Source organism: Bactrocera dorsalis, chromosome 2 (assembly GCF_023373825.1).
Source record: "Bactrocera dorsalis isolate Fly_Bdor chromosome 2, ASM2337382v1, whole genome shotgun sequence".
NCBI classification, from domain to species: Eukaryota; Metazoa; Arthropoda; class Insecta; order Diptera; family Tephritidae; genus Bactrocera; species Bactrocera dorsalis.
In genome coordinates, this window is record NC_064304.1 from 27856298 (window position 1) to 27868751 (window position 12454).

The 12454-nt window shown below is 38.9% G+C and overlaps 1 protein-coding gene across 4 annotated transcripts; it reads left to right on the top strand.

The window, feature by feature from the left end:
• Positions 1–1804: 1804 nt before the first annotated feature.
• LOC105233180 (endoplasmic reticulum aminopeptidase 1) lies at positions 1805–12454 on the top strand. 4 transcript variants are annotated; one of them, XM_011215160.4, is made up of 7 exons: positions 1813–2604; positions 6858–7043; positions 7290–7776; positions 7842–7995; positions 10556–10637; positions 10733–11993; positions 12100–12454. In XM_011215160.4, exons 1-7 carry the CDS (start codon positions 1985–1987, stop codon positions 12376–12378), a joined length of 3069 nt encoding a protein of 1022 aa, XP_011213462.2. In that variant the 5' UTR covers positions 1813–1984; the 3' UTR covers positions 12379–12454. The 4 variants fall into 4 exon arrangements, with proteins under 4 accessions (XP_011213464.2, XP_029409221.2, XP_011213462.2 ...); XM_011215162.4 differs by lacking the exon at positions 12100–12454 and having other exon boundaries at positions 1805–2604; positions 10711–10850; XM_029553361.2 differs by lacking the exons at positions 10733–11993; positions 12100–12454 and having other exon boundaries at positions 1805–2604; positions 10556–10638.

A 12454-nucleotide genomic window follows, 5' to 3' on the forward strand; every position in this document is an offset into this window, starting at 1 on the left:
CTTTTTTTACTTTATTGAAAGAATTAGTTATTGGATAAAAGTCAAGTGATGTATTATACAATAAATTCAGTCTTTAACTGTGGAAAGTACACTGAATCCGAAATAATTTTTGTTTTAAATTAGTGACAGATTGTTTTTTGAACGGATGTCTTGTTGATCGATCGATCTTCCGCATTATCTTACTAGAAAAACTCCCTTCTGGAATGACAAGTCATTTACGAAGCTAAAATTTTATAAAAATCAAATTAAATCGTATATCATAATTATTTACTGTTCAACAATATACCTCGCGAATAAAAAAAACTCTAACTTATCAAGATGACAGTGCATTTTTAAACTCTATCTGGAGAATGACAGAGGTAATATTCGGTATTCTATTAGCATTCGAAAATAATGTCATTGAATATGGAACGTAATGACTACCGACTTTTACTACTTTCAGTTCACAGAGTTCTTCAAATGCTAAAAACTTAATATACTTGTTAAATTTGATTGATCTATAAATTAACTAAAAATATACTCATATCGACGACAGTTTCGTAGTTTTTTGGACTCATCGTCTATAATGTACACATATGTATGTATATAAGTATATATTTTAGCATTACAAATTAAACTAGTCATTCTCAAATCAATTTCTTCAGTAGCAGTAGACCACGCGCCCTATCTATTGCTAGAACTACGAAATATCTACAAAATATTAAACAATTTTTGTTTTTTGTTTTGTAGAACTCCGAATGCGTCATCAATGCGTCATTGCTCATCATTGTTTATTGTGTAAACAGTATAGAAAATTAAAAATTAAGTGCATATAACTACATTTTTACATATGCAAACATGATGAGGAGACTGAAAAACTGACGTAAACTGAAGAATGTTCGAAATGTTAGGTATGCCGTAACCCCTTACTCCAGCTTAGTTTTTTATCTCGGATAATTCCGAGAAATCTTTGAGAGCTCCAGAGTACAATAGTTCCACTTTAAAGAGAGGAGATTGAATTGCAACCTTCTTGTGAAAAGACAGATTTCTGTTTTCTCCGGATTGACAGCTAGTTCATGACCCTGGCGGCAGTCTCAAGGGTCCGTTCTAATGGTCGGGATAGGCGATTAAGATTCAACCCTGAACATCAGACAAATATGATGCTCTCTGTGATCTAGTTAACGATTTCTATACCTTCCCCATCGTATATAGCTTTTATATTGCTTAGCTTATAACTTGACCAGACAGCAGGTTCTGCTTAATGACAAAAAAGTGTTAACCGATACCAGTACAGCCGTATTAGTGTTATTAAATGCACCTCCAAGTTAATGAATGCCACTAGAGGAAATTTGATTTGGACTTAAAACGATAGAAACCAATGCTTGATTCTGATTCTTGGACTACAGGAGCACTCAGGACTGCGATGAGTCAAAAGAGTCCTAATCTTTGGTTGGTGGATTTGAAAAAAAAAAAAACATAATTTCCACTTCTACGATGAATTTTGATTTTAGGACATTAAAATTTATTTGACCACGAAACTTGACTTCGCACAAAAAAATCCCCAATTCGACAAATAATCAAATTAATGGTCAAACAGCAACACCTTGTACTGATCCATACCATAAATTCATGAACAGTTCACTCAAATTGTTGAGACGCGCTCCGAAGTACATTGCGCATACAAAATACTCAATTCGTTATCTTATCAGTCTGCCAAAATGTATGCCCGTCTGTCTATATTTACCGTCAAGTGAGCAAACAGACGTGAAGTCTTACAAAGCGCAAGAGCACCCAAATAAAGGCTAAAGGCTGAATATATGTACACAAGTATACATGGAACTTGCGGATCACTCAATACGGATTTCAGTTACGGTTTAAAACTCGAGACGTGTACAAGCACATAACGGTTTCAACGATCGCACAGTGAAGACATACCACGAATGATCTAAGTGCTTGCTAAAGAAAGTTTTTTAAATCAATAAAAAAAAAATCCAAAATACACAAAATGTCAGAGACTATAATCAGAAAGTGTGCTTTAAAGCCATGCTTTCTGTACCGTAATAAGCTCAATGTGTTGTTGTTCGTGTTTGTGCTTTTCTACTTGAGTGTCGGTAACGCGACGGAAACAGATATTGCTGTCGACCCCGAAAATCCACGCTCCTTCACAACAACACCACCACCGTCCATAGAGGTGGGCGCTGCAACAAATCACACGCACGCTGCGAAAAAAATAACACGTTCGCTACGTCTGCCGAACACCACATTCCCGTTACATTATCACCTACACATTACAACGCATATACATCGGGAGATTTTCGAGTTCACGGGCAATATGACTATTGACATTGATATACGCGAAACGACCAATGAAATTGTATTGCATGCAAAAAATATTACCGTTACGGCGATTACGGCGCTTGAACTGCACACAAACGAAAAGCTGCTTGACCTCACCTACACTTATGAGCAGCATGGCAGCTACTTGATCATACATCCGATTGAAAACTATGCAGCTTTCGAAGCGGGTCAACATTATCGGTTGGAAATTTTATACAAGGGTCTCTTGCGCGAAGACTCTTTCGGCATCTATTGGATGACCTACAGTGATGAGAAAAATGCCACAGTGTAAGTAGTGTGCATATGAATGACGGGCAACAGCAAAATGGCGGGAAGGGTTAAGAAAAGTGCGCCATACATATGCATGTATGTGTGTATGTACAATAGTTGGTAACAAATGTCGAAGCTTGTGCGCGCTTTTATGCGCCTGTAGGTGTGCGTGTGCGCAAGTATTTGAGTAAATATTGATATGGTCAAATGAAATCAGACTATTTGATTTGCACAATTATTGATTGCTGGCTTTATATGTATGTATATATATATATTAAGTACATGCATACATACATTGTATATATTATACACATACATACATATAAACAAATAAGCATGAAACCTCAGCTAGACAACGCGTGCTTCACAACTGTGTGCTGTTGTCGTCACGGCTACACTTTGGCTTCGGATTATTATCAAATTAACTTCACAGGCACAAACATACAAACACACATATAATTATGTTTACATATGGCAGTATGTCGCTGTATATACATACATACATATATATGTATGAACATATGTATAGCGGGTGTCTCATAGTTCAACGCTGATGAATTGCCCCCAAAACAAACAGACCACTGATAAGTTCTATCAATGAATTTGTGTGTGAAAGGAAATTGAGCTGATAAGTGTGCATAAAATAAAAACAAAAACACTAATAACAAATGAAATTAGTAGTAATAGTTGTAGAAGTGAAAATTATAAAATATTATGCAAACAAAAACAAATACTTTTACAGTGAAATGAAAACATAAGCGAGAGTTATTTATGTGTAAATAAAATTGTGCTAAATTCAACGAAAATTTAGTTGCCATGACACAAAAATGCTTGTAATTGTTAAAATAATTCGAATTTCAAAAAAAATATTTTTGAGGTTATGCTCTCGAATACTTTACCAAACGAAAAACAAGAAACAATTTTAACTTCGATTGCACTAAAGCTGTTATACCCTTCACAAATAAAAAAGTTTTCACACAAGAACTTGTTTTCGATCAGTTTATATGGTAGTTATATGCTAATGTAGTCTAATCTGAAAAAAAAAATATTCTAACATTTTACCGTTGAATTGAGTAATACACTAAGACAAAAAAATAAATAAATAAAACGCAAAATATTTAATTATTCATCAAAATTTATTTTGTCGATTTCAAAGTAATACCCACGCGATGTAATACACTTACTTGTATGTCAACGATTTTTCCAGTTTTCGAGACACTTTTCATAAGCACTTTTTGGAATGGCCTTCAGCTCCTTCAGCGTATTTTGTTTTATCTCTTCGATCGACTGAAAACGGATTCCACGGAGCGACAATTTCAGTTTGGGAATAAGAGGAAATCACACGGAGCAAAATTTGGTGAATACGGCGGTTAATCGATGGTATTCATGGCGATTTTGGCTTTAAATTCGGTCACAATCGTAGCTCGATGCGATGGTCCATTATCATCGTATATAGTAAATTGTGTTCTTCCACAATTCCGGCCGTTTTTGACGGATGTTCTCACACAAACGCCTCAATATGGCAAACTAGAATTCTTTACCGAACGTCTGTTTTTGCAGAACAAATTCATGTTGCTCCAAACCACGAATATCGAAAAAAACAAGGAACATCATCCTGATTTTTCAGTGGCTTTGGCGTGTTTTTTTTTGGGTTTGGCCCATTTTTTTCCCCTCATACCGGTATTTTTGACTAATTTGCATGTCAAACTCATAAACATATATCTCATCGACAGTTATAATCTCTCCATGAATGTGGAATCGGAATTCGCACGACCAAGCATGTCCAAAGAGAAGTGTTTGCGGTACACTTTTAGAAGAAAATTCAGCTATATCGAGACGAGTCGAACAAGAACGAGTGATCGACGACCTCAATTGAATTCACCATATCATCGATAAACACTCTTGATGAGTTAATCCACGTCAAATGTTGTAAAAAATAATAACGGGAAAATGTTCACGATTTAGCTTCACTTTTGCTCTGAGATGAATATTTTAAGTAACTGTCAACAAAACAAATATCGCTAATATGTCAAAATGTTCGGAGAATGTGTTTGCAAATTCCTGTGCCCAAAAAATAAGGTGACATTTGAATTTAAACTGCGCGCGTCGAAGGATTTGGAGAATAATTTTTGTTTTTAGGTTGGTAGTACTGTCAGTCACATTTATGTCATGTCAAAATATTCATTAGTGTTTGAGATACGTGCCGTTTTGTGAGCTGCTAAAAGTGAGTTTTTCGTTTTTTGCAATGTCGAAATTTGTTGCGCAAAGAATTTGCATTAGAAAGCCTTTGGTGATGAGGCTATGTCTGAAAAAAATGTTTACAAGTGGTATAGTGAGTTCCAAGCCGGCCGTGAACGTGTCGAAGACGAAGAGCGTCCAGGGCGACCATCAACTTCAACCGACGAAGCTCACTTTCAACAAATCAAAGATTTGGTGTTGAAAACCGTCGATTTACAATTAGAGACCTTGCTGATGAAGTTGGCATATCGAAAGGCTCAGCCAATACCATTTTGAAGGATGTTTTGGGCCTCAAGCGCGTCAAATCTCGACTGCTACCGAAAACATTGAATTTTTTGGAAAAAAGGCGTCGCGTTGAAGTGTGTGAAACGATGCTTTCCGACTACCAGGGTGTTATGAAATGCATTATAACTGGCGATGAGACTTGGATCTATGCTTACGACCCCGAAACAACCGATCAATCGAGCGAATATCGTGCCAAAAGAGAGCCGAGACCAAAAAAATCGCGCCAAAGTCGCTCAAAAATCAAGGTCATGTTGACTGTTTTCTTCGATTATCGTGGTGTTGTGCATTATGAATTCCTTCCAACCGGTCAAACAGTCAACAAGGAATATTATTTGAACGTCATGCGTCGTATGCGTAGTCCTATCCGCCTAAAAAGGCCGGAATTGTGGAAAGACAATTCTTGGTTTTTACACCACGATAATGCACCATCCCATACTGCCCTCGTAATTCGTGATCATTTCGCCAAAAACTCAACCCATATCGTTCCGCAACCACCGTATTCACCTGATCTGGCATCGTGCGACTTCTGGCTGTTCACCAAGCTCAAAAGACCGTTCCGGGGACAACGTTTTTATACGATAGAGGAGATTCAATCCGCAACGAAGACGCAACTGAAGGTCATCCCGGAAAGTGACTACAACCACTGTTTCGAAGATTGGAAAATCCGTTGGCATAAGTGCATTGCATCGGAAGGGGATTACTTTGAAGGGAATGAAATTGATTTGAAAATACTCAAAAGAATATCCCAACAACATTATACGATTGGCTAAAAAACAATTTGGTTGTTTGGTGTGAAAGAAATTTTGCATTGAATCTCAAAAAAATTAAGACGATATGCTTTCCCCGTAGACCTGTTCACATCTTTCCTATGAAGAACTATAGTCTAGAGCAAGGTTTTAATTTGTTGATTCGAGAGTTACTATAGAGCCTAAGCTCAATTTTTGTCTTTATATTGATAATTATCTTACTATAATCACCTTCCGCTTCAATAACAGCGGTTGGGCTCATTTTTATTGATAACAAGTCAAAGCCAAGGAAATACCTTGAGGTGCAAAACGTCAACCAGAGGATCGGAATCTAAGCAATTTTATATACAGATACCTTTACTATATAACTCATACACTGACTGACATATTAGAAAAACGAAAATCATTATAAGCAGCATATGGGGGTCAATACCACCCACCCAATATTATCTATTTTTGCCAATACCACATATTCGTACTATTACTATGTCATATACAAGACATTTCCTCGGGTTTCTTAAGCATCTCACATATAATCACCAGCAAAGTCAGCCGGTTGTGCGAGATTCTTGAGGGCGAAGTCAAGTTTCTTATTGTGAGGAAAGGTTTCTCTCCGAATTTCAATTGTACATATGACCGATATTTTCGGGAAAAAGTCAACTATAGATACTCGGGTTCGCATATTCGGTACCTAGGTGCTGGAAGAGTTTTGGTGGATTTTAACAATTTTTCGTATGCCACTTTATAATTTAAGGGAATTATCAGTGCTTGCTGATTTATGTACTGGAAATTGAAAGAGTCAATTGAAGTTTAAATTGTGCCATATGGGAAGGAAGCTTGTTTAACTACAAATTTAATTAAAACTCTCAAAAAAACTCACGATAAACAGAAATACTCTTCCACGCTTTGCAACGTATACACCTTCGTGTCCAGACAGCAAACTAATCACCATTCTCTCTCTATCTCCATTTCTTTTCAATTTAATCACTAAACTACACACAGTTATGTGACGGCGACGCAATTTGAGCCGACAAGCGCACGCTTGGCCTTCCCCTGTTACGATGAGCCATCATTCAAAGCGAACTTCACAATAAGCCTCACGCACAGCAACAAATACACGGCCATCTCGAACATGATGGTGCGTCAAACTGAACCGAGCATTGACGTAAATGCTGCACTCGATGACAAGTAAGTACTCTGTAGACACAATTGAGTAATACCACACTCTCTAACATACTCTTGCACATACACTTACGCACAAGTTGGTGGCCTGTGAAGGCCAATTAATAAACCGCAAATTTACACGCATTCAACAACTGCTCATCAGTTTATCCCATCCGCCATGCCATTCATTTACATAAGCAGTCACACATACATACATACATATCGGTTCACCTTTCACTAACAGCACCACTTGCTTACTTTTGTGCGCAGCAACGTTGATGCCACAATGGTGACAACCACATTCCACACCACTCCGCCGATGTCGACATACCTGGTCGCATTTGTCATCTCCAATTTCGTGTATATTTCGGAGGAATATCGCGGCGTTCAGCAGCGCATCTTCACCTCACCACGTCTCGCTGATAGGGGTCGAAAGGCTTTGAAGAATGCCGTTCGTACAGTCGCCATGTTGGAGGATTACCTTGGTGTCGATTATCCGTTGGCGAAATTAGATCATGTCGCGCTGAAGAATAACTTCGGTGCGGCCATGGAAAACTGGGGTTTAATTACCTATAAGGAGGACAACCTGGCAAAGCCGGATGACGCGGATATGCATAAGAACTTGAAGGATGTGCTAACACAGAATCACGAAATCGCACATCAATGGTTTGGTAACTTAGTATCGCCGCAGTGGTGGACATACGCATGGCTGAATGAGGGTTTTGCCACCTATTTTGGTTATTTGGTAACCGATTTAGTAAGTGTGTAATTTGTTTATCGGTGTTATAAGTAAAACTGTATTAATTTTTTGTTTTTATACAGCTTTATCCCGAGTATAAAATCATGGACTTCTTTTTGATCGATATTGCTGAACGCGCCTATAGTTACAACTATATGACCGTACGTCCGATGACTTACTATGTGGAAAACGAGACTGCCATTTTGTCAACATTCGACATCATATCCTATCACAGAGGTTGGTTCCTATATTTCTGGTCTCAATATGTATATTGGTTTCCAAAAGCTTTAACCTTTAGTTTAATCAAGCATCATGTTCGGCATTCCAGGCAGTTTTAGAATGCTTAGGTTAGGTTAGTTGTCTGGTCAAAGATCGCTGGTAGACTGATATACTCGTATGTAGTCCTTTGTGAAGCCATAGAAAAGGAGAACTCCTGTCTTCGAGTAAAACCCTTTGTAGCCAATACAAACTTGCGCAATCGTTTAATATCCACACCCGACAGTTCGGTGGGATGTCTGAAGGTATGCGCTCCCAAGTATTTATTGTCAAGAAGGAAGTGTTGAGGTGTTTCCACCTCATCTTTTTTCATACAGATTCTGCAGATAGCGTCTGGTAAGATTCTTTACCTTACAGCAGGGACGCCAATAGAGAAATGGCCTGTGGAAAGCCTCAAAACTAGGAAGAGGCGAGACTTACTGAGGCCAAAGAGTTCACTAGATCTCTCCGATCAATCTTTGGTCAAAAGGCTTTTGCGACAGCGCATTTACCGTCAAGAGCAAAGCAAGCCAATCTGTGACACGCGGTTCTAATATGAACCGGTCTCCTGTGAGGACGTTCTGCATAAACCGGAATAAATAGTAGTCTGAAGAGACAAGATCTCACCTATGAGGCGAGTGAGGCCCAACTTCCCAACCACTATCTTCCAAATAGTTTTTAACAAAAGACCGAGCATTGGCATGATGGAAATTTACTTCCTCATGGGTAGTCGCAAAATCCGGGCGATTTTCGGCATTCGCCCCCATCAATTTAATGAGTTGTTGTCGATAGCGTTCCTCATTAATGGTTTCATCCGGGTTTGTAAGCTCATAATACAGCACGCCTTTTGATCACATCAGATACTTTGAATATTTGGCTTTGGCGTTGACATGGCAGGTTGACCAGGAATATGATATTTGCCGTTTGGAGTTGTCGTATTGTATCCATTTTTCTCCACCAATTGCAACTCGATGCAGCACTGCTGCTTTTCTGACATGCAAAATTGTCTTTCAAAGAGTCTTGGTTTCAATTCTTATGGCACCTGATTTCCTTACTTTAAAATGTATCCGGTTGCCTTTAAACATTTGGAAATGCCTGCTTGAGTGAATCTCAAAGATGGTACGAGCACTTTTTCTATATCACAACAATATCAGTGGAAGTCGTCCTCTTCCTCTGCTTCTTCCGGCGAGTGCTGCGTCGAATACTCTCAACGTTTTCATCCATTCATTTCACAACATGACCTAGCCAGCGCAGCCACCGTCTCCTAATTCGCCGAGCTAAGTATGTCACTGTCTTTCCATCGAATGCGATATTCGCCGTTGAAAATGCGCAAAGAAAAGTAAATCTTCCACAGAACCTTTCTCCCGGAAACTCGTAACGTCCACTCATTATTGTCATCATCCGTTAAATTGAGGAAGAGGTGGTGTGTCAATCCTCTTTTCACGGGTCTCTTCCAAGAATTGACGCATGGTGAATATATGGTCAGTTGTTGTTTATCCCGGCCTAAAGCCACACTGATAAAGTCCAATCAGTTTGTTGATAGTGGGCTTTAATTTTTCACACAATACGCTCGGTAGAACCTTATATGCGATTTTTAGGAGACTTATCCCACGATAGCTGGCGCAGATTTTGGGGTCTCCCTTTTTGTGGATTGGGCAGAGCCAATGGTTTAGCATGCTTTCATTCGACCCTATTCTACAAAGAAGCTGATGCATGCTCCTTATCAGTTCTTCGCCGCCGTGTTTGAATAATTCAGCCGGCAATCCATCGGCCCCCACCCCTTTGTTGTTCTTCAGACGGGTAATTGCTATTCGAACTGCTTCATGGTCGGCAACCGAGCGTGTGTCTCATCGTCAAAGATTGGCGAATCGAGTTCACCATCTCATGGTGTTTTTTTTTTATTTTTCTGTCTGCATATGCGTCTAATATAAAAAAAGAATTAGGGTTTTATAGATGAAGATCAGATCTTTATATGGTATGTTACAGTAAATGTAATCTTAAAGCCTTCACGTATGTTTCAGATACAAACTACTTTATAGAAACTTACTAATAATAGTTCTAGAAAAGCTCTTTAGACTAACCTCATTATCTTTATATGTAGTATTGGGATGCAGAGACCACTTTTTCACGCTGAAACTCCATTAACTTACTAGTGTTGTCGTTGACTCCTTTATACAATAAACAAATTATTTCAAGCAAATTTAGATCTTCATTCAATCGGTTTCTGTTATCAAGGAGTCTTTTTTCTGTTCGATTCAAACTATTCCAAGAGTTCTTTCTCAATATTAGTAATTCATTTCTAAGTCATTTAGATTAGTTTTATGACATAATCGAATAATCGGATGATTCTACAACTTTAAGTCTCAAGTCAAGGGCTTTATGTTTACTGTAGGAAACCTCTACGTCGGGAGCTTAATGCTTTCACGATTTACCTGAACATCTAACTCTCAGTCTTCGCATATTACAAAGCTTTCTCTCATTAGTAACTGGTTAAACCGGAAATACCACATACTGACATTCATATTTATAATTATACTTGCAGCTGCTTGTGTGATCAAAATGTTCCATCACGCTTTCAATCAGAAAACTTTCGTACATGGCATCAGTCAGTATTTGCGCAAATAGTAAGTACTACTTCTGTAAACGAAAGTTTCAGTGATACTGTAAAAGAACTGTTCAATAACATTTAATATGAAGAAATTTCCCCCCCTCTCTCAAGTCAGTATACTTTTGCGAACGAATTGAATCTTTTCGATGAAATACAAACAGCTGTGGCTGCGGATCCCACCTTCAGTCAGCAGACGTGGAGTCAAGACGCCGTGCGCGATATCATGCTCTCATGGACGCACAGTGAATGGATACCGATCGTGAGCATAGCACGCGATTACGTAAGCAATACCATAACAATAAAGCAACGTTCGAAAGATCAGCATTCGCGTGAACACTGGTGGATACCGTTGAACTTCGCAAGCGCATCCGCAGCAGATTTCGAGAACACACGCGTGGATTACTTTATGCCGCCACTGGAGGAGGTAACATTGAACGCCAGCCAATTGGGTATTGAGTTGGGCATACACGATTGGCTCATCGTGAATAAACAGCAGACGGGCTTTTATCATGTACTCTACAACGATGCGAATCTCTGGCTGATCGCCAAACAATTGCACGACAATTACACGGTTATACATCCACTTAATCGTGCAGCTATCTTTCAAGATCTGGGACCACTAATCGAGAATAATGAAATACAATCGGTGGATGTGATATTTGAACTATTAAATTATCTGCAGTATGAGGACAATCTCATGCCATGGAATCAGGTGGCTGACACAATTACCTCTCTTGGCAAGAATCTCTTTGGTACGCCCGCATACAAATTGTACACGCACTTTGTGCGCCAACTAATTCGACCAATGTTTCGACGACTCTACGAAATGCCGTTGGCTGAGAATCTTACAAACACTGAAACGTTAGCTAGACAAAAGATTATGGAAATGGCTTGCTTCGTCGATCTGCAGGAGTGTCTCGACTACACCCACAATTTAGCACACGAATACATATTCGGTAATGCCAAATTCGACAACGATATGAGCTACTATGCCATGTATGAGACCATTCTCTGTTTGGGCGTTCGATATCTGAGCGATGAGGAATTCAACGCCATACTGAAACTATTCGGTGAAACGCAACGCGACACGTTGTGGTATGACGATCTTATTTACTCGTTACGTTGTACGCAGAGTAATTCGCATCTGCAGCAGTATCTCAATTTCTTGCTGGGCGAGAACTCAACCAAAAGCATTATGAACGACAACGAATCCATGATGTATTTATTCTATTTGTTCAAAAGTAATCATGTCGCACGCCCCGTTATGTGGACGTTCTTTGAAAGCAACTATCGCGTGCTATGTCGTTCCCAACTGTTCGTCGACAATTTTAACCGTATTGCGGAATACCTGAAGCGTTCGAATTACGAACAGGTAATTTATACAACAGCATGTTGAAAATATTTGAAATATTTATAAAGTTACTTAAATACATATTTAAAACAATACAATTTATTAATTTTTTCTTTATTATTTACAGTTTCTCAATTTGCGCAATATGATTGCCGCTGAGCTAGCGAAGGAGGGCCGGGAAAAAACCCTTATTGCTGCAAATTCGCCGCGTATTGGTCGGAAGGTAAAAATCAGTGAGACCTTTCTGGACAAATTCAATAATCAAATTTACGAGTGGCTGAGGCGACATCAACAAGCCACACATGCGGCATCTTTGGGTGCGCGCAGCAGTGCCACACAGATTGGCCATCTGTTTCGTGTGGCGGGGAAGTTCCTACGTAAAGTGCTCATCAAGAAAGGCAGATGAGCCATTAAGTTTACTATTGACTTCTTTTATAAAGAATGGATTAAACACTAATTAAACTTTTATTTAAAAAATATAA

Bases quoted from the DNA above. Each gene is read 5' to 3' on its own strand.
- LOC105233180 (XM_011215160.4), top strand. From the start codon at position 1,985: ATGTCAGAGACTATAATCAGAAAGTGTGCTTTAAAGCCATGCTTTCTG. The intron at 7,777-7,841 runs GTAAGTGTGTAA...GTTTTTATACAG, and splicing joins GTTATTTGGTAACCGATTTA to CTTTATCCCGAGTATAAAAT. The intron at 11,994-12,099 runs GTAATTTATACA...TATTATTTACAG, and splicing joins AGCGTTCGAATTACGAACAG to TTTCTCAATTTGCGCAATAT.